Source organism: Schistocerca serialis, chromosome 12 (assembly GCF_023864345.2).
Source record: "Schistocerca serialis cubense isolate TAMUIC-IGC-003099 chromosome 12, iqSchSeri2.2, whole genome shotgun sequence".
NCBI lineage: Eukaryota > Metazoa > Arthropoda > Insecta > Orthoptera > Acrididae > Schistocerca > Schistocerca serialis.
This window is the reverse complement of record NC_064649.1, coordinates 7525769-7553154: the sequence shown is the minus strand read 5'-3', so window position 1 is coordinate 7553154 and position 27386 is coordinate 7525769. Positions and strand designations below refer to the sequence as shown.

The following is a 27386-nucleotide window of genomic DNA, read 5'->3' as shown; positions in this document are numbered from 1 at the left end:
GTACTGATGATAATGGAATGTACTCGAATGCTGGCGGAATTAGGTTAGAAAACGAGACACTTAAAGTGGTGAATGAAATGATAATTAAATCAACACCCTAAGCTGTCGACAGGCGTTGACATACATCAGCGGGGACAGTTGAAAATGTGTGCCCCGACCGGGACTCGTACCCGGGATCTCCTGCTTACATGGCAGACGCTCCATCCATCTGAGCCACCGAGGACAGTGCGACTGCACGGATTTATCCCTTGCACGCTCCCCGTGAGACCCACATTTCCAACTTAATGTCCACACACCACATTCGTAGTGCCCCTGCCCATTACACTGATTACTCGCGGCAGGCAATCTTACCGAGTCCCGTAAGAGTTCGGGCAATACGTGTGCATCCAGCACAGAAGTAGGAGGACAATGGCCGGTTAGCCTTAACTACATGAAGATGGTATCTGCTCTCTCAGACGTGTCCGAAAGAACAGATACCATCTTCATATACTTAAAGTAGTAGATGATTTTTGCTATTTGGGCAGCAAAACAAATGATAATGCTCGAAGTAGAAAGTATATAAAATGTAGAACGGCCATGGCAAGGAAAGCTTTATTGAAGAAGAGAAATTTGTTAACATCGAATATACATTCAAGTGTCAGGAAGTCCTTTCTGAAAGTATTTGTATGGAAGTGAAATATGGGCGATAAATAGTTTAGACAAGAAGAGAATAGAAGCTTTTGCAATGTTTCTTAAAAGACATCATAGTCGCCGTTGACTGTATAAAGTATTTATTGCAATTTCGGCCTTATGGCCATTTTCAAGTAACACTGCAAAAGTTACATTCTGTCAGAATATAAAACAAATGTAACTTTTGCAGTGTTACTTGAAAATGGCCATAAGGCCGAAATTGCAATAAATATTTTATACAGTCAACGGTGACTATGATGTCTTTTAAGAAATATTATATGGCTGTGAATCCCAACCATGAGAAGTTAATCTTTTGCAATGTGGTCCTACAGATGAGTGCTCGAGATTAGATGGGTAAATGACGTAACTAGTCAGGAGCTACTCAATAGAATTGGGGAGGTGACAAATTTGTGGCACAGCCTGAGTAGAAGGAGGGATCTGTTGGTACGACACATTCTGAGGCATCAACAGATCTCCAGGTTAGTGTTGCAGGGACACGTGGGAGGTAAAAATAGTAGGGGGAGAGCAAGAGATGAATATAGTAAGCAGATTCAGAAGGATGTCGGTTGTAGTAGCTATTCAGAGATGAAGTTCAAAATGGTTCAAATGGCTCTGAGCACTATGGGACTTAACTTCTGAGGTCATCACTTCCCTGTAATTTAGAACTACTTAAAGCTAACTAACCTAAGGACATCACACACATCCATGCCCTAGGCAGGATTCGAACCTGCGACCGTAGTGGTCGCGCGGTTCCAGACTGTAGTGCCTAGAACCGCACGGCCACCCCGGCCGGCGGAGATGAAGAGGCTTGCACAGGATAGAGTAGAATGGAGAGCTGAAGACTATAACAGCAAGAACAGCAGTGATTATTCGTATCGTCCAAATAATGGTAGAACACAGATTACAATACGGTTTTTCAGCAGAGTTTCAAAAAATTACGACGAATAGGAGAGCGCTGGTGATATTTTGTGGTATTCAACCACCTACGACTTTTCGAGAAAAGTTGCGAATCGTGGACGGACTAAGTTTTCTTTTATTTAGCTAAGTAATTTAATATATCAGTCTGTGTATGTTGAAACGGAGCCTGATTTTTCAATCTTTGATATAAGGCGGTGTCATAGTGATTAAAATTCTTCTGGGTATTATGCCGCGCCATTGCTAAAAACTAACAACAGTAATAAACTAAAACCGACGTTTCGCCCGAGTCGTGCCCTGAGGAAGGCCGTTGCAATTCGGCCGAAACGTCGGTTTTAGTTTATTATTGTTAGTTTTTAGCAATGACGCGGCATGATACCCAGAAGAATTTTAATCACTATTTTCATTTCCGTTCGATTTCTACGTTAATTACAAGAAATAATAGGAACAGAAAAACGAAAACCTATTAAACTTCCTGGCAGATTAAAACTGTGTGCCCGACCGAGACTCGAACTCGGGACCAGGAAGTTTCATATCAGCGCACACTCCGCTGCAGAGTGGAAATCTCATTCCGAAAACCTATTGTTTCAACGATAACCGCCACACCTGCTCTACACGCAAATGGCTGCAGGTGTAGCTACTGTGCATACGCCACGAAGTGAGAAAATTCTTGGTGGTTTCAAACGGCATCACGTCGTCTGAAAGGGTTACTCGTCATCGGAGTAAATAATGGGACCACTGGGGGTTTCGGACGTGTGAGGTGGTGTCGGTGGCTGACGTAACGGGGTCCTGAGCGTGCTCTGCCGGCGGCCGGTGAGCGAGACGTGAGCCCGGAGGGGTGGTGGTGGGGGCGGCTGATCCGCTCTGGCGAAAGTTCCGGCGTCCGGCGCGGCGGCGTCCGGCACCTCCTCCCTCCACAGCCGCTGGCCACCAGGCCCTACCCTTCCCTGGCTGGCCCTATATAAGGGCCGGGCGCAGCCTCCACCGGCAGTCTCAGCGGACGTCTCCTTCAGACGTGATATCCACCTGACGCGATCGCACGCACGGAGTCATGAGGAGAGAGGTGAGTTGTCTACACGTACACATCACCCCACACCAGCCACAAAAAAACCTTTTGGACCACTACACGGACTTGAAACCTTCTCCGGTCCCAACTTCTATTCTGGGGAGGTACGCGAGAAAACTAGTACGAGCCGAAAATGCCGCCCAGGACTTTCTGGATAATGCCGATGAGCGAGTTTCGCACAGAACAGCCTCTCCAGCCAGGGGGTGGGACCGCCACACGACCTGGAGCACGTGCAGTCGCTATCGCCTTCACTGCGAACACCTGTTTCGAGCAGCTCTCCACACTAACCTGTCCAGTCAGGACTCTCCGGCTCTGCACAGTCATTCCAGCCGTGATACCGTGGTCAAGAGCCTCTGCTCTTTTCTCATCCTTACGATTTACCACCCTGTCCCATCCGATGTATAGTTTACAGCACCTCTTTCTTAACTGAGAGAAATTTTCAGACGTAAAACTAAGTTCGGGAGTACCCCAAGGAAGCGTTGCAGGACCATAGTCAATAGAAAACATCACATCAAAAACACCTTCAGCTATCTATATTTCACATTTTTATTTTACTTATGCGACCATCTTAAAGCTCCGTGACCGACATGTAGGAAGTGTCCGACATTATGTGCCATCAAAATAGCGGCCAGCATTCAGCAAATGGTAGCCGTACACTTCTTTTTAACAACGCGATCCCTTCGTTCAAAAATGGTTCAAATGGCTCTGAGCACTACGGGACTTAACATCTAACGTCGTCAGTCCCCTAGAAGTTAGAACTACTTAAACCTAACTAACCTAAAGACATCACACACATGATGCCCGAGGCAGGATCCGAACCTGCGACCGTAGCAGCAGCGCGGTTCCGGACTCAAGCGCCTAGAACCGCTTGGCCACATCGGCCGGCACTTCGTTCATCAGTTAGCCTGAAGATGGCGTACTGAAACGCCGAAACGGATCCACATAAGGAAAATAATATTTATAACGAAATAACAAGCAACCAGCTGTATAAAAAAATTTAATTTCTTTACCGGTTTCGGGCACTGAGTGAAGAATGCACTAAGTGAAGAAAGGCACTAAGCGCCCGAAATAGGAAAAGAAATTAAATTTCTTTTATGCAACTGGTTGCTTATTACTTCGTTATATACTACAGTTTCTGAGGATAGATGAAATGCTGAAAATAAAATTTGAGATATAGACGCCTCAAGGTGTTTTTGATTTGACGTTTAACACTGAACAGCCCAAGTCGCTCAACCGTGCTGTATATAGATGGCCTTACAGAGGGATAGTGAAAACCGTCGGAAGTTCCACGAAGCTTTTTCGCGGGTGCTGTTGTATACAGAAAAGTCGCTGGGGTACAAAAACTCCGTCGACGCCTGCTGCAGATAGCGGTACTGACCCTCAGTGTAAACAAATGTAACGCACTGACTATACATCGACAGAAAGACCCATTCTCTAACGATTAAACGACTGCAGAATAACCGATGCAAGCAGTTACATCCATTAAATATCTAGAAGCTTGCATATGGAACGATTTAAAATTAATCGCAAGTAAGGTACATGCCAGACCGAGATTCAGGGGAACAATACACTTGAATATTGCTGGTCTTTCTGTGATCTGTAGTAGATACGACTGATAGGGGAATAGAAAAAATCCAAAGAAGAGCAGCTCGTTTCGTCACAGGTTCATACAGTAAACACGGAATCTTCACAGAGATGATCAGCTCAACCAATCAAGCAGTATATTTGTTGATTCTCTTGCCTGTACCACTCCCAAGTGCCCCGAGAGGCATCAACAAATACGTTGCTTCCTTCTACGTATATCTCCCGAAGAGACCATGAAGATAAAATCAGAGACATTGGAGCCTACACGGAGGCTTAGCAACTAATCCTCCTCCTCGCGAACCAAATGCGACTCGAACAGAAAAAGGGGAGGAAGGTGACACTAGAATACAAAATACACCCCCCCCCCCCCCCCACAGTAAGCTGGCTTGCAGAGTGGCAGTGTGTAGACATACATTTCAAGGCTGACACAAATCGCCAAATGAATTTACTAATTTGGAGGGTGGAGCTTAGATGCAGGTAAACAAGAGCTCGTTCCTGTGGCTATGTGTCGAAGAGTTTAAACATTCATTGCAGTTTGGACAGCCAGCAGTACAATAATGGTCAACATTCAGTAATCCACAACGAGAAAAATGCGTACAAAAATAGTCGCTGCTTGTTTTACACGTTTTTATTCCTAAGAGTTCTACTTCACACGCACGCTACACCACTCACTATTGTTACGAGCACAATAAAATTTTCACTATGGGCTGTGTCATTCTGGATCGCTTCCCATGAAAATCACGCAAGTGTAATAGAAATGGGCGTCTACGTTTCGTATTATTCACACGCGGTTTATCCACTAGAGCTGTGTATAACAGGAACACGACAAATTCAACAAGTCTCTGTCGCAAACTCTTTATCCATGTTACTAGTCCCGAAATTTCCACAGGAACTTCCAACATTAAGCTCTAAACCATTTCGCTCGTCTTTGGATAGGAGCGTATAAGTGCGACTTATGGCTAAGAGTTACTTATATCTGTGCATGTTAACGTCAGTACAAGGAGAAAAAAAATATTTCCCGTTTAAAGTATTCGAAATAGTGTTATACCCTTTTACTGAAATAAATTTGTCACTGTGTCTGTAAGGGACTGACACTATCTCATTTTTTCCTGTTACTGGACTTTTGGTCATTTGTCAAAATGGAAGGATTTAGAACCGATGGAAGGCGACATGAAATGGAACCAGCAGTAAGGACGGTCGTAGCGAAACTGAATGGTCGACACTATTCTAGTGGGAGAATTCTAGGTAAGCGTAGTTCATCTACGAAGGAGACTGCGTATACAACACTTTCGTGACCCACTATTCGATACAGCTAAAGTTTAATATTATCAATTTTACGGGATTGAGGTAGCCATTGTTATATTTTATCAGTAACAATCGGTTGTAATCAATAGTTTTACGTCCTACAGGAAATTAAACAACGTGTTTCCAGAGAGAGTGCTCTCATAATCAGGTTGTCGGAATCAAGTCGTGAGTTTGAAACACTATAAAGTCTTTGAACATTATACTGTAGGAAACACTGCAACCAACGAGCGGTTTTTTTTTTTAAATTATTTTATTGTACCGTTACTACTTTCACGCCTGAGGTAATCGTCAGATGGTGATGTTTACTTTTTGCCGTTATACGTTTGCGCCCTAAAATGTAACAAAGTTTTTGTGATTGCTACCCTCTGACGATGGGCTCACGCCTGAAACCTGTGGATGGTTGCAGTATTTCCTACAGGATAATTTAACACAACAGATCCGGTGTTCTCTAACCAAAATCGATAAAATAACTAAAATGACCATCGCAAATGTTTCGGTACACTTATTAGTGTTTTAACCTCATGATCTGCTTCTGACAACCTGATTATGAGCGCATTTGTCGTTGAGCTGTGTGTAGCACGTAAAACGGTTGTGTGGTACCAATTATCACCACTCGAGTACATGGGATCCGCACCAGGTCGGAATAGAGGAAGACATCGAAGCAAACCGGAGGCGTGCTGTTAGATTTGTTACCGGTAACTTCGATCAACACACAAGTATCGTGGAAATGTACAGCAAACGTAAATGGGGATGCCTGGAGGTAAGAATAGGTTCTTTTCCCCCGAACACTATTTAGAAAGCTGAGAGAAGCAGCATCTGGCGATATGGTCGCGCGGCATCTGTGGTGGGCAAGACAGGACGCGCTGACCCCGGGCTTGATTCCTTCCAAGAAAGCGGACCGCAGCAGGTGTCGAAGCCGGCTCCGCTGTCTCCTTCCCGCGCAGAGTCGCCATATGCGGCAAAAAAAGAAAGAAATGGCGGAGAAAGGCGAGTGAGAGCGTGTCCTCCATGTCCCGCCGTGGCGTGTGTGTGTGTGTGTGTGTGTGTGTGTGTGTGTGTGTGGAGGTTTCGCACGCACGCTGCGGGCCTCATCGTCAGGTTGCAGCTGCTCTTGACTTTCATCTGTCAACGGAGTGCGCTGCCTGGCAAAACACACACACACGCACACACTCTGGTCCACCGCGGCGAGGGCTGCAGTTGCCATATCCATTCCACCGGACACGACCTGTGCGGGGGAAGAAAGGATTTCGTAAACCACTCTTCGCTGTAGTGTTTACACGTCAGTGCCGAATCTGATTTTGTCTGGCCTGGCAGGTATAGATTCTTCTCAGCCTCAGGCGTTTTTCACCAAACATTTCTCTCATTTCGCCACGACATAAATACCTTCATAAATACCATCACCAATGAGAAGGAAGTAGGATCTCCTTGCGGATATCCGTGACCTCGTAAGAAAGACTAGTAGCAGATGGTTAACCTTGCCAGTTAATACGTTCGAAACTGTTTCCTTGCACAAATCTGGATCGCTAGCGTTTTGGGAAAAGAAACCTGCAATGTGATCACCGTTAGATCATAATAGTACTCCAGTATTTTGGATGCTGTGAAAGGCCACAGAATTACCGAGTTGGTAACGATACAGTCACAATATTGAGCTCAAAAATAAGCAGACAATTTTTCATCCGCCAGTGATAATGAACGAGAGCCTTCGTCACTAAGATAACCAATATAGTTGTTTAAAAATTGCCAGTATGCGGAACACTCCGTTCTTGAAAGTCAGTCCGACTGTCATCATTCAGGAAACATATCAGCACTGGCGAACCTCTTTGTAGTTCATAAAGACTTGCAGAGTATCGACGATCGGTGCAAGGATTTGCAGTTGCCGCTCAGTATAAGGAAATGTAACGTGTTGAGGATAAAAAGGCAGAAAGACCCATTACTGGATAATTACACGATTGTAGAGCAATCACTGGAAGCACACACATCCTTTCAATACCTAGAAGTATGTCTAAGGAGCGGTTTAAAGTGGGACGGCCACATGAGACTATTTGATGGTAAGGCAGACGCCAGACATCCACTGGGAGACTCCTGAGGAAGTGCTGTCCACCCGTACACAGGTAGCTTAGGAAGCCTTCCTTCGACCAGTACTCCAATATTTCTCGTCGCTCCCGGAGCCTCGCCAAGAAGATCGATAACACAGAGTAGATGCAAAGAAGAGCGGCGCGTTTCGTGACAGGCTCATTTACTAAGGGCGGAAACGACACGGAGATGTTGAGCCAGCTCCACTGCCAGACTCTGCAGGAGAAGCGTTGTGCATCTCTCTGTAGTTTACTGTTAAGGTTCCAAGCGCAAACGTTCCTAGTGGAATCAACCAATTTATTGCTTACTACTATGTGTATCTCGTGAAAAGTCCGTGAAGTAAAATGAAAGAGATTACCGCCAATCGTTCTTTCAGCGAGCCATTCGCGACTGGAGCAGAAAAATGGGGAAGTGACAGTGGTACTCAAAGTACCCTCCACCACACACCGTGAGGTGGCATTCGGAGTACAGATTTAGACGAGAAGATACCACGAACTTCTTTCAGTTACATAAACATAATGTGTGACTTTCTGATCGGTGCAATCACTACAATACTCCTTCACGCAAGGCTAAACCATTTCGGCCGCTTTCATCATGATTATTTTACAAAGCAGGTATCGACCCGAAAAAACAATTGTGGTTGAGCGTCTGCATGTATGGGAATACAGACTCTTGGAGCTGAGTAGAGCAGGTAAACCTGTATTTCTGGGATTGGCATCGCAGTGTTTACGAAATGGGGAATTTTTTTTTCGGAACACTTATTTTGGTACGCCTGTGTGCAGAAGCGAAATAGGGATTTTCTTTTCTCGAAACACTGGTTTTGGGAGGGCCAAGTGAACTTAGTGACAGTAATGGAGAACGGTGATTGTGCTCTTCAGACACAGAGCGTTTCGGTGATATTTAACTTCTTCAGGAAGGACCATCATTGGCTCCACAGACAGCGACTGTATTTGACCCACGCATCTTTCGAGATCCAGAAGTTGGTGAACGGCGTAGCAAAGGTTGACTCTTTGTTCGTCAACTTTTGGGAGAGATTAGACACAGTTCAGGACCGCCGTTTAGCAGAAAATATAACTCCTTAGGGATCAACGTAGTGAAAATAGTTCCATAGGCGAGGAATGGGGCTAGGGGGACAGATGCCGGAATTGTGCGCAGCTGTTGTAGGCAAGGTGCTGGTGGAGGTGGTTCGCCATTGGCTTCCTCAGACTTGCTATGAGGCGTCAAGTGTGTACCTGAGTGGGGTGACGAGTGCTTGCACAGTGTAGTGATGAGATTTGTGGAGTTATGAATGACGGGGCGGGAGAGTTTGGAAACCCGCTGCCGGCTCACAGCCTGTTCCTCACGGGCGGCTCCGCCGAGGTTAGCGTTTCCATCCGACTTAAGGGTCACCATCAATAGCGGCACTTCACGGGACACTACAGAATGTAATTCAGGTCATTGGCGGAAAGGCTGGTGATCAGGAGCTTTACGCCACCAACTCTTCTACCCTTGCTGGTCAAATGCAGCGAAAAAAAAAAACATCTGCCATCGGTATTCGAACCGGCTTACCTCAGAGTCGAGTGCCATCGTTCAGCAGCGTGTTAGCGGACACGGCTAAGGAGGCGGGTCATTACGGGATTTCGTTGCAGGTTTTTAAAGTGGTCTCTATGGGGTAGCGCCGTCCAAAGAGAGGGCAGTGTTCGGTGCGCCTAATGGATCTACGGTATGGCTGCAAGTGTTACCTAATATCTCCTGTGGCTCTGCTGGCGAACGAACTCGTGAACGGGAAACTGTTACGAAACGGAGAGACACTTGTTGCTGATAGCAGCAGCTGGCCCCACACACATACGACGCTGTGAAATGGGCGTACTAGACCTGAAACACGCGCGACCGTTCCAGCACACGATCGGCCATCGGTCGTTGGAATCCTCGGGGCTGAGGCGTCGAGTGCTCGGATAGCGCGTGCCAAAGCGAAGGCTACGAGACGAGAGCTACTGTGTGCAGGAAGCGCCGCAGAGGTCCTTGAGCAACACAGCGCGGCAATTAAAAGCGCCGGCGGCGACCCAGCGTTGCGTTGCGCGTCGCGGGCCGAGCGGAACTGGACTGGACGCACCGCTGGACTCCAGCTTTCTCCAGCGCTCCTCGCGTCACGCACGCTGCAGTCCAGCACCCGTCCCACTAGTTCGGCGCCTCCATATACAGAGTTTCTCAGAGTCTCTTCAGCGAACTTCTTGGGGTGATAGATCACGTCCTTACATCACTTTTGTTAGATGCAAAATGTTCGCTGACTCTTCCCAGCGATGGTACACGTCTATTATAACTGGTCATGCCTCTGACAGGCGCTGGGGCCTAGACAGTCTGCAGGTCGCGTATGTAGCGTGTGTTGTTCTGTAAGCCACTCATCTATTCCACAATGATTCTTTAGATTTCCTTGTTGAAAATCACTGTGCTAGTTTACCGCGGTAGGCAGTTTGCAGATACAGCACACAGTGGGCACTCTTACTTCCATGAAATCTCGTCGCACCAGGGCCGGCAAATTCAATAAAAACATGCCTCGTATCGCTGGGACGTGACAGCGAACCTTTTTTTGGTTGGGCTGTTTGCAGGAAGAGACCAAACATCGAGGTCATCGGTCTCATCAGATTAGGGAAGGACGAGGAAGGAAGTCGGCCGTGCCCTTTCAGAGGAACCATCCCGGCATTTGCCTGGAGCGATTTAAGGAAATCAGGATGGCCGGACGCGGGATTGAACCGTCGACCTCCCGAACCTTTTGTTCCTAACGGAACTTGTTCCCCATCACAAGCTATTGCACCCCTAGGCATTTCATACAATACTTCGAAAGGCCCTGTTTCCTTTACATAGAGTCATTCCGCTACCCCTACCGCTGGGTTTCATGCAACCCACAACACATTCAAAAACCATGCGCAAAATCTTCATATTCTCTCTCTCGTTTTGCTCAAACTATTAGTCCTACAGACAAAAACGAATGGGGCCTTTCTGTAGGAAAATTATACTAGTTCAGTATTGCACTAGAATAAGTTGCCACCAGAGGTCACGGATTTCGAGTTATTGAAGAGAAACGCCTTTGACGGTCATTTTTATACGTTTTTCTTGAGTAATTCGAAAAACATGGCATCAAGCGAGACTGTATCCCAGTACAAAATTTAACTACTTTACATTTACAAAAAAGATCCTCTTCATTTCTTCTAACACTTTGCACGTAGTAAGTGAGGCGATACGAAAACCTTGCATGTGGTATTTGATGTTCTTGTGGGTTGCGTAAAACCCATCGGTAGGGGCAGCTGGGTCATCCTGCATATACTGCACAGTAAACACTGCAGTCTCCTCCACAGGGGTCAAGTGCTACCGCTGCGAGTGACCGTGCGGAGAAAGGTAACACACCAAGTGCGTCTTTAGTGTAGTCGGAGGTAATCGAGTTAACGTGCGCGCCGCTCGAAAATTGAGTTGTCAAATGACACATTAAAGCAGTACATGGGTTATGCTATTTGGGCAGAAAAATTGCACGGCTGATGACAATGGATGACAATGCGCCGTGTGACCGGGCCACAATTGTTCACGATTGTTTTGAAGAACATTCTGCACAATTCGAGCCAACGATTTGGTCATCCAGATCGTCGGGCATGAATCTCACCGACTATTCATGCGACGTAATAACAGGTCAGGTCGTGCACAAAATCCTGCACGGGGAATATTTTCGTAATTATGGATGGCTATTTCTGCAGGGCACCGCCAACGACTTGTTGAGCTCATACCACGTCAGGTTGGTGCAATACATCGCGCAAGAGGGGGTCCGGCACGATATTACGAGGTATCCCGTGACTTTTGTAACCTCAGAGTAGAACAGGCTTCGAGAGAAGAATATTTCTTTTCTTCCAGAGAGTCCAATTTCGGTCACCTATGAGTCCCCTGCTACACCTTCGCTTTTGTGGAACACTGGCCTTTGCTATCGCCGTACACCTGATCCGCCACAGCAAAGACTTACCGCCCCTGGCCGGCGTCATAACAGCCGATGAGGCGGCTCCATCAGGCGCGCGAATTACGGCGGTCGTTAAACCGCCGAAGAGTAAACACCCGCGCGGCAGCTAATGGGCGCCGTCCCGGCCATTATGCGAAAGTAATTGCTGGCCCGTCCAAGAGCTGTCGGCAGCGGTGGGATCGAGACATCTCGCGGCGCTCCGCCATCGGGATGAGGTTTTTTCCCCTCTCCAGGCGGGTCGTTTGCCGAACCGACCAGACTTCCCGCGTAGACATTACTTTTCGTATACAAGTCAATCTTCAGGAGTACCTCGTAAAATGGTCTTTCCAGGGATAAAGTAAAACCGATATTGCCCTCCAAGTTGGAATACAGCGCCGCGTTCCTTTTGGCGATGAAGCACAGTTAATAGCTGGGCAGGCAACTGCCTCTTGCCGACGTCTCTATTAACCGTCCGGGAGGAGAAATAGGGACGCTAGTAACCTGTGTCCCTAAAAACAGAGAATAAATAGGACGACATGTAACTTGAAATACGACAGTTTTGATTTCTGTTTCGTCCGTCTCTCTCTCTCTCTCTCTCTCTTTCTCTCTCATTCATTCATTCATTCATTCATTCATACATACATACATACATACATACACAAACTGTATGATACTCGACATTATGAAATTTTCGTAGGCAGAGGCATCCTCAGCGACAACTCAGATCACAGGGTCCGCGGTTTGGCACCAGTGCATATCGCCAACTATCTAGGAGGGATTGTTACGAGGATTTGAAGGTGGAAAGACAGACGGTAAACCTGGGAATGTGGAGACCAGTATCGGTTAAGATACTGCAAGAATTCTGAGAAAATCTCGTTCATCCATGGACCAAGTCGCTTAAATTTGAGCAGTTGTCGAGTACTGCTTGCCGGTGAGGGCCCCTAATAACACAAATTAACGGAAGATATAGGGAATACTCGACACGTGAGAGCTAAGGAGATGCTCAGGGGAAGTCAGTGGCAGACGTTATAAGAGAGGCGTTGCGCATCATGTGGAGGTTTGCTGCTGAAATTCCGACGGAGTACGTCACATGTAGAGTCTGGCTGTGTATTACGTCCTCCCATACACTTCCCGCAAGATTACCGCGAAAGCAGCACACAGTGTGGTGGTTGACGGCGGATTACTACCACTATCCGTAATACTCCAAGTAACCTGCTGGGTTACAAAATGTAGATGTGGATGGACATGAACCATGTCAGGCTGGGATGTGAGTCTGCCATCGTCCACACTCCGACGACTGCGCTGATTCGCAGAGTCTCAGACAGTGGCATCTCTACATCTTCACCTACATCTGTATGACAAAACTTCACCAGCCGCCTAATGGTGTGTGGTGGACGTACTTGTGCCAGCACTACCGTTCCCAAATTTCCTGTTCCATTTCGCTAATCTGCTTCTACGCCAGTACTGCGCAAACCACTTGAGGGTACACAACGGAGGATACTTCTGGTACGACTAACTGATCGCCCCTCGCCTCGCGAGTGGCAAGTGGGAAGAATCATTGTGGGGAAGCCTCTGTATTTAATGTAATATCTCGACGTGGTCACTTCGCGAGTTGTTTTTTAGATAGGAAGTAGTGTGTTGTCCGATTCTTCACTGAAAGTGCTCCGGCGCAGTTTCGATAGTAAACCTCTCCGTGATGCAGAACGCCTCTCTTCTAGCGTCTGCCACTCGAGTTTGTTGAGAGTCTCTGCAACGCCGTCGCGCCGACTAAACGATCCCGTGACGAAACCGTTGGATCTTCTCTACCTCTTCTATCAGTCCTACCTGGTATGGATCTCATACTGACGAAGAACACTCAACAATCGGTCGAACAATCGGCTTATAAGCCACTTCCTTCGCCGATGAGTTTGATATCCTTAAGATTCTCCCTATTAGTCTGTCAGGGATCTGCTTTTCCTATTATATGTTTTATGTAGTGATTCCACTTAAAGCCGCTCTGGATAGCTACTCCCAGATTTTTCCTGTAGATTCTTTTTCCAGCATTTTGTCAGCGAAAGGGTAGTTGTACAGTAGTGGATTTCTTTTCCTCTGTATGCTATATATTATTGAGGGTCAATTCCCAGAGTCTGTGCCATTCATCAATCCTCTGAAGGTCATTCGTTGAATCGAGACTGTCTTCTAATGTTGCTACTTTATTCTAGACAACCACATTTGCGAACAGTCTTAAACATCTCCCGAAGCTTTCCACTATAAACATAACTCGTATCACACTTCCTTGGGGTTCTCCGGAAAATACCTTGTACCAGTCATTTTGTTTACTATTCGCCTCACAAACACAGCGAGGGAGAAGCGACCGATTATATGGCTCCAAATGAGCCCTAATATCCTACATTTGTCTTTATTGTCCTTGAGCGGAATGTACATAGGTTGCAGCAGAATCGTTCTGCTGTGAGTTCCAAATGCCTGTTCTCTAAATTTTCTTAACAGTGTTTCTCGAAAAGAACAGCGTCTTCCCTACAGGAGTTGCCATTTGAGTTCCCGAAGCATCTCGGACGTACCATTAAGAAATCTAGGAGACCATATCTGAATTGCTTCGATGTCTTCCTGTAATCCAGTCTGGTGGAGATCCGAAACATTTGAGCGGTAGTGGAGTACGGGTCGCACAGGTGTCCTCTAAGAGGTCTCCTTTACAGATGAACTACACACATTGTTAAATCTCTCCCAAGGAGGCCGAGCGGCTCTACGCGCTACAGTCTGGAACCGCGCGGCTGCTACGGTTGCAGGTTCGAATCCTGCCTCGGGCATGGATGTGTGTGATGTCCTTAGGTTAGTTAGGTTTAAGTAGTTCTAAGTTCTAGGGGACTGATGACCTCAGAAGTTAAGTCCCATAGTGCTCAGAGCCATTTGAACCATTTGAATCTCCCAAGGAACCCAAGTCGACCACTCACGTCCCCTACCACAATTCTCACACACTCATTCTATTCCATGTCGCTTTGCAACGTTACGCCCACATATTCAATCCGTGTGACTGTGTCAAGGAGCACAGTACTAATGCTATATTCTAAAGTTACGGGGTTGTATTTCCTACTCGCCTGCGTTTTCCACATTTAGAGCTTAATGTCATCCATCACAGTAACTAGAAATTCAGTCTCTGTTGGTCCATCACGGACAGGGGACATCGACCGTTTTAGTAATGCAAATATAGGAATACGGAATCTACCTGCTGACCTTCATCCACAGTTCGCAAGGTATAATGTGATGAAAGGACAGTCTGAGTTTTGCAGGCGCGATGCTTTCTCAGTTCGTGCTCATTTGTGGACAGAAGGCCGCCTGCTTAGCTGAGTCGTTACGTGTTTGCCTACCATGGAGCGGGTCCGGGTTCGAGTTCCGACCGGGTTGGGGATTTTCTGGGTTCGTGGACTGCGTGGTGTGTTATCATCATCATCTCATGTCCGCCCCCGGTAGCTGAGTGGTCAGCGCGACAGAATGTCAATCCTAAGGGCCCGGGTTCGATTCCCGGCTGGGCAGGAGATTTTCTCCGCTCGGGGACTGGGCGTTGTGTTGTCCTAAACATCATCATTTCATCCCCATCGACACGCAAGTCACCGAAGTGGCGTCAAACCAAGAGACTTGTACCCGGCGATCAGTCTACCCGACGGCAGGCCCTAGTCACACCACATCTTTATCACCATCTCATCATCATCATCACCGACGCGCAAGTCGTCCAACGTGGCGTCACCTGAAATAAGACTTGTAACCACAATGCCTCACGACCATTTCATTTCAGTTTCTTGTGGACAGAAGCCCTTCTGTGTGAAGGAGTCTAACAGCGATCACGATTTCTGAGCCTGAACCGTGTTCTGTAGCTGTACAATGTCAGCCTTCACACACTTCAGTCCGTGGAAGGGGTGCGAACCGCGTGGCCGCTAAGTGGACAGGCAACCGGCCCAGTTCCCGCCACTCTCCCAGCCTGGGGAGAGACACAGAGGCCGCTCTTGTCTGGGACGCCGCTAACCAGCCGGCCCGTCTCTCTCTTTCTGAGGTCCCGCTGTTTATTTTTTTCCTGTCACAGTGGGGTACTTTCGCGCCTCGAGCGACGCGACCTTCACCGCTGAGTCAGAACTTCTGCGACTGTCGTTGTGTGACGGTATTACGTGTCTGGCATTCCGCTACGCCTCCTGTTTTTTGGTCCCCGAACCGCAGGAGCGTTGCGGAACGGAGCGAAACCGAACCGGGTCGCTGTAGCTAGGCAGTGGCTGTGGCCGCGGCGGCCGCTCTGCCGTAACAGCGGGTTCTGGCGTTTCGGACGGAAATAGTCCCTCCTCAGGCTCGGGCCGCCTACTTTCTCTAGCTACAACGCAACGCGTCCGCATAAAAACATGCGTCCGAGATATTCTTTAGTATTGGTCAACGGTCGGGGTCCCTTACTTAGTACGACAGACAGGGGAAATGGAGCAGATCCTAGCAAGAGTAACGTACTTCTTGCCAACATCACGACTGCCGGAGGGCTGACCCACTGCACGCGTGACTCTCGCATAGTCTCCGTTGCAGGTTGACTAACAGCTTCTAGGGTGAAAAAAACTTTGATTTTCAGCACTGCACATAATTAATGACAGAATTTGAAAATTTAAAACGCTCTCTACTCTACTCATTAAGAGATACAATGTTATGGTAATGGTTTTAACAGAGTAAGAATGGACATACAGCTAGAAACTGTGCACAAAGTGTCCCTTGTACACAGGCATCTGGCAACCTTCTGGCCGGCCGAAGTGGCCGTGCGGTTAAAGGCGCTGCAGTCTGGAACCGCAAGACCGCTACGGTCGCAGGTTCGAATCCTGCCTCGGGCATGGATGTTTGTGATGTCCTTAGGTTAGTTAGGTTTAACTAGTTCTAAGTTCTAGGGGGCTAATGACCTCAGCAGTTGAGTCCCATAGTGCTCAGAGCCATTTGAACCATTTTGTGCAACCTTCTGTTGTTCTACCTGGGCGGACTGGTGTGTTCATCCCTTGCAGATGCTCAGTCCGTGTTTCAGCTCCGTCCAACCATCACGTTATTTTGGAGAGCGCCTTCAGTTAAGTTGTGCTTTTCTTACGAAACTGGAACACCGGAATTTAGAACAAAGTTATGCCCTCAAGTTTTGTGTTAAACTTGGGGAATCCGCGAATGGAGATTATCCTCGCTCATGGAGACCTAAAACTTCAAAAGGCGACGGAAACGTTCAGCGTGTTGGTGCTCTTGTGAGATGAGGCCGACGTTCTTTGCCCAGGACAAACTGTCAACCAAGAGTCTCACCGAGACGTCCTCCAAAGGCGCAGAAAAGGATGGACCGAGAGAGACCGGATACTCATAATGACAACGCCTCATATGACACGCCCCTTTCGTCACGGAATTTTTGACCTCGATAGGTATTCTTGTTCCTCAGCGCACCCCTCGCCACCACCCCGTATTCATCTGATCTGAGTCCTTGAATCTGCAAAAGTCTCAAAAGGATGTCGTTCTGGGACTCTGCAGAACATTCAAAGGAATGTGACAGACATTACAGAGGCCCCACCAGTTGAGCAACTCAGCGCCGCTACCGAGACTCTGCCAATACATAGCTGCTACTTTGAAGGTGTCAATATCTTTGTTTCAAAAAAATAAGAACTTTGGCAGGTACACAGGCAGTCTCATTACTGTTCCCACACACTTCGCATACATCTTATGGCAGTTCTGCTCACGAGGCGCCAAATACCCGAATACATTCACTGTTCTCCCGCATTTTTTGACAATGGGAGCACTTAGCGACTTCCAATAAACTTCGTACATAGTTTCAAACCATTACGAAACCTTTTTCCGCTGACATCCGCTACAAAATGACGAAAGCAACGTAGTTCACCGCTTAATATATTTTCGCTGTTCATTCAGTAAAACTTTGGCACCCGGTATGACGTTTTAATTTATTACTTCTTTACTGCTAACACCTTTGCAACACATTTTTTGTGACAGAATCCCATTTTGGATCATCCGATGTAGCTCCAAAATTATATCATTGCACGACACGCAGTTCACGCGATATGAAGTCATAATTTCCGAGACGCGTGAAAAACTTGATTTTGCTTAAAACGGAGTCCAAATTATCCTCACCATTCTCACCCAGTTTATGGTAATGGGAGCCATTAGCACTTCCAACAAACTGTAAATATAATTTAAAACCTTCGATATAGTTTTCTGTCGTTTATATCCTTAACGTCAAACGTTTAGCATAGTAAATGATCTGTAATGTAATCAGACGTTTGGAGCTGTTTTATACGCGGGCATTCGATTATTTAAAGATCAGGAGATAGGTCAGTTTAGTGGTCGTTTACTAAGCGCGAGAGCTTCACAGACATATACAACGTGCACCAGTAACAGGCACTACAAGAGAAGCGTTTTCCATCCCTCAGAGTTTTACTAATAGGAGTCCCAGACACAACGCACGGAACATGTTACTTCTTCGAACATGTCTCCTGCGAAATGACAACGACGAGAAAATCGGCGAAACCAGAGTTCATACGTGGCTTTATCGACCGACAAGGCAGTTGTTCCTCTCCACACATACTTCGCTAATGAATGAAAAGCGCTAGTTTGCTTTTGTTCTACAATAGCGGAAGATTCAGTTAACTTTCCGAATGATTCAGGGAGGGAGGAAAAGACAGAAGTACCCTCCGCAGCACACATTAGAGTGGATTGACGACTACAGATGTCGTCGCACAGGATGCGGTGATCTGTTGTCTCGCAGTGAGTGGGATATAAAAAGATTACGGACGTGCTGGTCAAACTTTAGGGGCAGACGTAAGCCAATAGAGTTCAGTGCCGTGGCGACACACGCCTGCTTCTATATAGAGCAGTCCCAAGCATTTCGGCTCGAAATTATGCAGACGGCAGAGAATCCTGGTCATTCGTGTTTAGGCTCAGTATGAGCCTGAGCGCGGTTTAGTACGTAGGAGGAGCGGCGTCGTAATCCTTGTCATAGACCAGTTTCTCGCGGTATCCACAAATGACGGAAGACGATTGCTTACGAAAAGATACGGCCGATTCCTTTCCAGCCCTACAGGGAGCTGACGTTACGTCGTTAAGGACGCCCACCTCACTGGGAGGGGAGACATCTGGTCCTCTCCCTACTTTGGCTCCTCTCAAAGGATCCGAGTTGACTTTCTCAGCGTTAAGAAGCATGTTTTTGCGTCTACAACCTTTTACGGAGCACATTTAACGCTCTGCATTCTGTGTGTATCTCTTCAGCAAATGTGCTTACGTACTCATTTTCTCTTCTTTATATTTTTAATCTTTTCTTCCACTTCTGCCAGATTAATCCTTGATGCAAGATGTTCTACTCGATTCGCCCTCACTTGTTCAACGAACTTGCCGAGCACATTCACTAGGCCACCAACTGAACTCCCGCTATTCCCCTTACATCGTTTAGAAGCGCTAGCTACTAAAACACACGCCACGTGACTAAATTACTGTCTCGGTATGAACCAGCCTCTGTGTGAAGTAATCAGCGGAGGACAAGGCAGCCAGTCCACTTTTTTAAGTTTTGCTGTCTGCACGAAGGGTCATCTTGCAAAAATTTAGTAGGACGATCGCAAAGGCATCAGTTACTTCCTCGAGCGCTGAGAAATTCTACAATATGTGTTCAAAAATGGTTCAAATAGCTCTGAGCAGTATGGGACTTAACTTCTGAGGTCATCAGTCGCCTAGAACTACTTAAACCTAACTAACCTAAGGACATCACACACATCCATGCCCGCGGCAGGATTCGAACCTGCGACCGTAGCGGTTCCAGACCGTAGCGCCTAGAACCACTCGGCCACTCCGGCCGGCACAGTATGTCTTGCTGAGAATAATACTTTAGAAGTGACGAGACTCCCCTTGCCTTTCCTGGGCAATGAGCTTGCTGCTGAGCTATTAAGTGGCTGACCATCCTCAGTACTGCTTCGGTTCTGCCGTTAGCGACCTCTTACCATACAAATTCCAAAGGTGGTCTCGTGGGTGTCTTGTTAGACTTTTCTCCCTAGTGTACGACATTGCCTGAAATCTTCTACTTCGTGTTACCAACCGCCCTTGGTCCCAGCCCCACATATAAACTTATCTACTTTGTCTACCATCTCTCGCAATATAACCACATCGTCCCCGAGTCCTCCGGCGCTGAGGGCTGCAGCCCCTGATGAGGACTCTTCTACGCCGCCTGACACGCCCGCGCCCTCTGTTCGCAGACGCTGTTGGTCCTGCTTACCGTCGCCCTCGCGGCAACGGTGGCGGCCGAAGACTCGCAGGCGGCCAAGGAAGACGAGAGGACCAAGCAGGCGGAGGAGGAGATCAGCAAGACGCAGAAGAAGCGCGGCCTGCTCGGGCTCGGCTACGGCGGCGGCTACGGCTTCGGGCTGGGCATCGGCTACCTGGGCGGCGGCCACGGCCTCTACGGGGGCGGTGAGCTGCTGGGAGGCGGCTACGGAGGCGGCCTCGGCGGCGGATACGGGGGCGGCTTCGGCGGCGGCTTCGGAGGCGGCTACGGAGGCGGCATCGGCGGCGGCTTCGGGGGCGGCTACGGCGGCGAAGTGAAGACGGTGACGGTGACGCAGAAGGTGGGCGTGCCGGTGCCGCAGCCGTACCCCGTGCACGTGCCCGTGGACCGGCCCGTGCCCTACCCAGTGGCCAAGCCGTACCCCGTCGAGGTGAAGATCCCCGTCGACAGGCCGTACCCCGTGCCCGTGGAGAAGCCCGTCCCCTACCCCGTGGAGAAGCCCGTCGCCTACCCGGTCAAGGTTCCCGTCGACAGGCCCTACCCCGTGCACGTGCCCGTCGACAAGCCCGTGCCCTACCCCGTCGAGGTCAAGGTGCCCGTGCCCCAGCCCTACCCCGTCCACGTGCCCAAGCCCTACCCCGTCGTCGTCGAGAAGAAGGTGCCCGTCCCGGAGCCCTACCCGGTGGAAGTGAAGGTCCCCGTCCCGCAGCCCTACCCCGTCCACGTCAAGGTGCCCGTCGAAGTGCCCGTCGACCGCCCCTACCCCGTCCACGTCAAGGTGCCCGTCGACAGGCCCTACCCGGTCCACGTCCCGCAGCCCTACCCGGTGGAGAAACCTTACCCCGTCCCCTACCCGGTCGAGAAGCCCTACCCGGTCCCGGTCAAGGTCCCGGTCGACCGTCCCTACCCGGTGGCCGTCCCCAAGCCCTACCCCGTGCCCGTAGAGAAACCCGTCCCCTACCCCGTGGAGAAGCCCGTGCCCTACCCGGTGGAGAGGCCCGTCGCATACCCGGTCAAGGTTCCCGTCGACAGGCCCTACCCCGTGCCCGTGCCGAAGCCCGTGCCCTTCCCGGTGGAGAAGCCCTACCCGGTCCCGGTGGAGAGGCCCGTCCCTGTGCCCGTCAAGGTGCCCGTGGAGAGGCCCTACCCGGTCCCGGTGAAGGTCCCGGTGGCCGTCCCGGTCAAGTCGCACTACGACGGAGGCTACGGAGGCGGATACGGCGGAGGTGAGAGCATCGTCTTCGGCGGCGGATACGGAGGCGGCTACGGAGGCGGCTACGGAGGCGGTCTGGGAGGCTACGGCGGCGGCTACGGCGGCGGCTACCACCACAAGTAAGTCCCGAGGCACCGCCAGGGAACCTCTCCGCATCGCCAGTATCGCCGACCACATACCTCACCACCATTACGAAGACACCACCTCGAGCATCGTCGCCAGTCGTCCGGACCGCGCCCCCAACTCCCTGATAACACCACGTGAGGGCCGTGCAGACGTCTTGCTGATCATCATTCCTCGCCATTGTTCCTGCTCCTTGAGTCGCCTCACACATCTAACTGTCACGCACACCATATCTCTAAACTCTCATCTGCATGTACCTGTACCAGTGGGTATGACCTCACTCCTGGTGGAATATCCCTCCATCTGTCACTCTCTCTGTCCAGATCTGCTACCCTACCCACACAGCTACTCGGAAGACAATAAAAAAAAATAATCTAGTCCGCTAACGAGATCTTCCGATGAAGATGCTCAGCAGTTGGCACCGATAACCACTCACATACAACTAAGCTCTTACTTCTATCTTCCAAACGGTACAGATCTGGGCACGCTGCTTCCACCACGCCGTTTCTATTGCTTAGAACAGACCCTGGCCACTTGCTGTTTCCGCTGGCGGAGTCGCTGTGCACAGACGCCAACTTTGAACCACCAACGCCTTTGCACAAGCTTTTCGCAAGCGAGTAAGGAGAGAGAGTCCAGGTTCTGTTCGAAGTGACGGTCGTACGAGATGCCATCCAGTGTAATACGAAAGGCTCAGGGGCACCGCAGTGTGCAATATAACTTATTAAGGTCTCTCAGTCGTTGCGCGAGCCTGAGAAATCTACATACCAGAAGGGTCCCTGTATAACCGAACGGTACAAATGTGCTTTTGTGTTACTTGTAGCTTCCACTCATGTCTCACGTTTTATACTTAGCACTCATCGTCTCGTTTTGTGATAAGTTATGTTTATATGTTCACATGTATTTTTATATCTTGCAAATAAAAAAATACCAAATATTTCTTACAAAAACTCTGACGTCAGCTGCTTTATTTGTGCATTCCTCTAATACAGTTCCCTCTACCAAATCCTACTGAATTCATTTTTGGAAACAGAAATTTGGACTGATGATTGCACTTACCTGAGAATACTGCCGAATGACTTTCCACTAATGTGTAGTCTCTGTAAATAAAAGACAATGTCCCGACTAAATGACTCACTCACTCACTGACTAACTCATCATCGCCCGCCCCAAACCACTGAGGATAGAAACTTGAAATTTGCTGAGGGTGTGTATCTTATATTGTAGGCATCGTTTAAGAAGCAATTTTTGGAAATTCCAATCCTAAGGTAGTGAAATAAGAAACGTAACGGGAATTTTTGGCCAGACCGACGAAAACTGGTCAGAAACAAAGGAACACCTGTTTCACCATTTTTGGAAATTTAACGCCTATGGTGGTGAAATAGTGGTGTAGGTTTTCTCGAAAATAAACCATTATTGATGAACAACTAAAGTATTTTTAAAGCTACGTCTATGGAAACTGGTACTTGACTTCTCGGTTACAATTTGAAAAATACGTGTCTCGGTGTTTTTGGAAATTCACTCCCTAAGGGGGTGAGATAGAAGAATGAATGTATCATGAAATATTTCATTATGAAAACATTTTAAATCTAAATCTACGAAAATTTGAATTTGGCTTCTCGGTTAGAAACAAAAAATAGTGTTTCACTGTTTTTGGAAACTGAATCGCTAACGGCGTGAAATAGGGTCAGACTGAATCACTGACTCATCATGGCCTAGCCCAAATCCGTAAGGATAGAAAACTGAAATTTGGAGAGGGTGTGGATTTTATACTGTAAGCATCGGTTCAGAAGGGACTGCTTTAAATTTCACTCGTAAGGGGGTGAAATAGAAGATAAAAGCTTTTTGAAAATGTCGCTATTAAGACAATTTTGAAGCTAAAGCTAACAAAATTTTGAAGTCTCAGTTAAAAATAAAAAAAACACACGTTAGGGTATTTTTGGAAATTCAACCATTAAGGGGACATTGTACGTGAAATTCGTTGAAATTTGACATTTTCTGTTTTCTACTCCGTAATGTACTTTGGACTTTCCGAACATTTTGGTATATAATACATTAAAATCAGACAATTGTGAGACCTTCAAATCATATTTTGAATGTTGACGTGTGACTGTCAAATTTCGTGGCTGCGTATATACTGCCACAGTTGAGCAGTCATATCTTGGGAACTACACAGTCTAGAAGGCTGAGTGTGTAGTGTGTAGAACGTGTCAAGAAGAGGATGGGAACATGTGTGTGTAACCTAAAAACCAAGCTGCGTCGCACAAAACTGTCTCAGGGCAAAACGACAAAATGTGCTGGAAGACTAGTTCACGAAGTAATTGATGAATTACCGGAATATAATGGGAAGGCCATTAGAAATAACTGTGACAATTTAGAGAAGATAAAAAGAGCTATGTGGAGCACTTTCTTTCATCGAATATCAATCGATGAAAAGCCATGTCATGCTTTGCGTCTACCTCCACCAAACACTTGGTGTAAATATACATGGGAGGCCCCAGAATGTGAATAAGTGCATCAATAAAGTTGTGTGGTGCCGTGTGCCTATAAATACATTTGTTGGCCTTATGACTCTGAAGTTAGCACTGTCTGATGCTGTAATAACTTTTAATGGTGGGAAGTAGAGAAGGTTCTGGAGAAATTAGGGGTAAGATTTGGACAGAGCACAGCTAAAGGACTGTGGTAACTGGATGAGCGTCGTTTACATGAAGCAGAGTTAGCTGCTCAGCAAATGACAAAAGAAGCGAGAAAGAAAAGGAGGAGGCAAGCACTGGGCTGATGAAGACACAGACTGTGGGCCAGGGCAATGCTGGGTAAGAGAGGGTCCGACACGATATTTGGAGGTATGCCACGAGTTTTATCACTTCATTGTAAATCTCATGGGCAATCACTCGAAAAGAGTGAATTTAAAAGAATATTGTTTCTCATACGAACAACTAGTCGTCGAATGTTCGCGTGTCGACCAACCACAAAACTTACTATCTTTGTATCTGAAAGCAAAACATAATTTTTCTATAAGAATATAGATGAATAAAGTTAGATCTATGCAACCGAGACGATTAATTGCACAATTTTTCTCAATTCAGAAAAAAATTTAAGAAACGACCAAGAGGATCGGGTCGTTTTGAGGTAGTATTTAACCAGACTGAAAAATCACCTATCATAGAACAAAAAAAGGCAAATATATTCGGGGCAGAGATAGGGATGTAAAAGTAGGGAACTATGACCAAATATTTTTCGATGTTTTTAAGCGGCTGATAAATAAAATCTTTAGCTTACAAGCGACGAAACAATAATCAACTGTAACAACCAGTCTCATCCAAAAGCTACAAGCCGTAAATGACAAAATATCGCCAGTTAGTACTTTCTGTGATAATTCCAAGACGTTTGATTGCATAGATCACGTTACAAGTTTCACGGAGTCGATGCCTTTGCACACAACAGGTTTGAATCATGCTTAACAGATCGAATGCAAAATGCTATACTATATAGTTTAGATAATATTGGAAAGATATGAAATTCTCCAAATTTTTGTGTGTATATACTGATGAAAACTTGGACAGGAAGAAGTGTATTAGTGAGCTTCTCAGTTAGTTTAGCTAGTCTTGGAGACAAGCGAACAAATCTCCTGGCATAATCTGCATGTTTCCACTCAACAGTGTCATGTGGGATAATTATCTGGTGTAACTCCTCACTTAGAAAGAAAGTTCTGATTGCACAAAAGCGAGCAGTATGGCTAATGTGTGATGGTCAGCCGCGGTCATCATGAAGCTAGGCATTTAACTGCGCCGCTACAACGCATTGACTCGCTAATGCAATTTGTGATAAATAATCGATCACAATTTGAGGATAACAGTAACACGCACACCTACGACACCAGAGAAAAAAATGACATTTGTTCCACATTATTAAAGTTGTTGCCGGCTCAGAAAGGAATTCAGAAAGCAGTTATAAAAAATTTTGACATCTCCCCAATAACATAAAATAACTGACAGGTAGGAAAGAAAGTTTTCAGTGTAAACTAAGAACATTTATTCTGGACAATTACTTCTATCCCATGGACAAGTTTTTGTTTAAAACAGATAACCTGTTGAAAAAAGCTAGTTTTCAAGTGTAGCTGCATGATTAGGACTAAAAATATGTCTTTAATGTTAACGCTGACGAAGTATATATATTCTGTACACTGAATCGTTCTACGTTATTTCGATAACAGATTCGTTCAGATCATCTATGGAACAGGTAAGTAACTACCTCGACATAGCTGATACACCAGGATCTAAGACTGAGGTAACCGTCCGCAGCGACGGTCACTTAAAATCGGCCATTAAGGGGAGGTTTACTATCTTTGGCCCGAAAAAAGCATGTTCTTTGAGAATTTTTTTCTTGGGATGTGTTACAGATATCAATGTCAAATTTGGTCAAAATGTTTATTGATATTTCCTCTACGAAGTGGAATTTTTTCGACCGGAAATGTCGAAGAGCAAAGGCGGAAGTGCCGTCGGAACGAAACCAAATTTCCATGTAGACCTCCACGCGCGGTATGTCACAGGTCAGCCGGCTCGCCTGAAATCAAAATTGAGTTGACGTTAGCGAAGTATGTGAGATTCTTCAGGAGTTGGACCATAGGAAACAAAACGCGGCCATTTGAAAAAAATAGAGTTTTTTCATCGATTTTTTGACTTCGTTGGCCACGTAAAAATATTCATAGTTGATGGATCAGAATAAAAGTGGTACAACTCCTAGAAAATTTAGTTGGCTTCGTCGGAAACAAAGAATCATGCCAATCGGTTCAGTAGGTTTGAAGTTATCATAACGCGCGATTAAAAAGGTCATTTCAAGAAAAACGCGTTTGAAGTTTTGACTATATATAACTGCAATATTATGCAACTTACGTTGAATGTGCTATTGCGGGTCCATAAACAAGTCCTTCCTCTTCATCATAGAGGACGTTCTGCTCCATCTGGGCCATCCTGCGCTGCTCCAGAGCCGCTCTTACGGCCGGTGACAAGCGGTTTTCGGCCGCTTGAATCCGGTGGTCGTCCGAATGCTTGGCCAACTGCGTGGAATAGAGTCCCGGTTTGACGTCCATCGTTGTCACGGTCTTCAGAATTGCTGAATACCCTTCGTTGAAGCTGCTCACTGGCAGAAAAGTCAGTATCTCCACAGTTTTCGCACCAGAATGCAAATGCTTGGGGGCTAACTTCCAAACGCACGCGTTGAAACTGTCATTTGAATTTTGTGTGTTTCCTCCCAAGCACAGGTAAAATAAGTCGTCCTACGAAAGGGCCTCGTAGATCGGATGAATCACTTTTTGAACTTCTTTGGAGAGCGGCTGTTCGAGCTGATATTCGTCCAGATGTCCGGTAGCCTCTGCAATGCGCCACTTGCACCAACCACGTAGTTTCCCCAGCCGGACAAGTTTGGTGTAGTGCGTGGTCATCCGTCGAACACTTGTGGAAATACGTTGCCCAAATTGACTTCTCCATCTGTTCCACCGAATTGGAATGTCGTCGGATTGCCAAGCCAAGCCGTAGTACGTGGTAAGCTCCTTGATCAGTTTATCAGATTTAGTCATGGGCAAGCACATAGAATAACTTTTCGCGGCTACAAAGTTGAAATTACCGAAAAAAACTGGTGCATGAAAAAGGCCGATTTCAGGCAGGTGCATCTTTTTGTTCAACCGCGAATAACAAACATTTGCGTTCCGTATTCGGAAAAACAGTTTCAGGGGTGGGATCTAAACACTTTTATGGATCCAAAAACGCAATTTAAAAAAATCGATTTTTTGAACCAAAAGATAGTAAACCTCCCCTTAAGGAATTAGATTCACTGGGACACTCCTCAGGAAATGTAACTGAGCGATGAAGGAAGCAGCTCCCGAAACTGCCGCTGATGTACTGAAAAACAAAACGGATTATATATTCAAGACAAAGAGTTTCACAAACTGAGCAAGTCAGTAACGCGTTGGTCCACCGTCTGTCCTCCTTGCAAGTAATTACTGGGCTCGACACTGACTGACTGATAGAAATGTTGGATGTCCTCCTGAGGGATATCGTACTGAATTCTGTCCAATAGATGCGTCAGATCGTCAGAATCCCCAGCTACATGGAGGGTCCTGATCATAGTGCTTCAGACGTTCTCAACTGGGGAGAGACCCAGAGACTCTGCTGGCCACAGTACGGTTTGGCAGGCACGGAGACGAGCACTTGAGTCTCGCCGTGTGCCG

General features: G+C 47.1%; 1 protein-coding gene across 1 annotated transcript; it reads left to right on the top strand.

Annotated features, from left to right (window-relative positions):
* Positions 1-2559: 2559 nt before the first annotated feature.
* On the top strand, positions 2560-22110 carry LOC126428474 (uncharacterized). Its single transcript, XM_050090412.1, has 2 exons — positions 2560-2647; positions 19799-22110. The coding sequence occupies exons 1-2, from the start codon at positions 2636-2638 to the stop codon at positions 21161-21163; spliced, it is 1377 nt and encodes a 458-aa protein (XP_049946369.1). The 5' UTR covers positions 2560-2635; the 3' UTR covers positions 21164-22110.
* The last annotated feature ends 5276 nt before the right edge of the window (positions 22111-27386 follow it).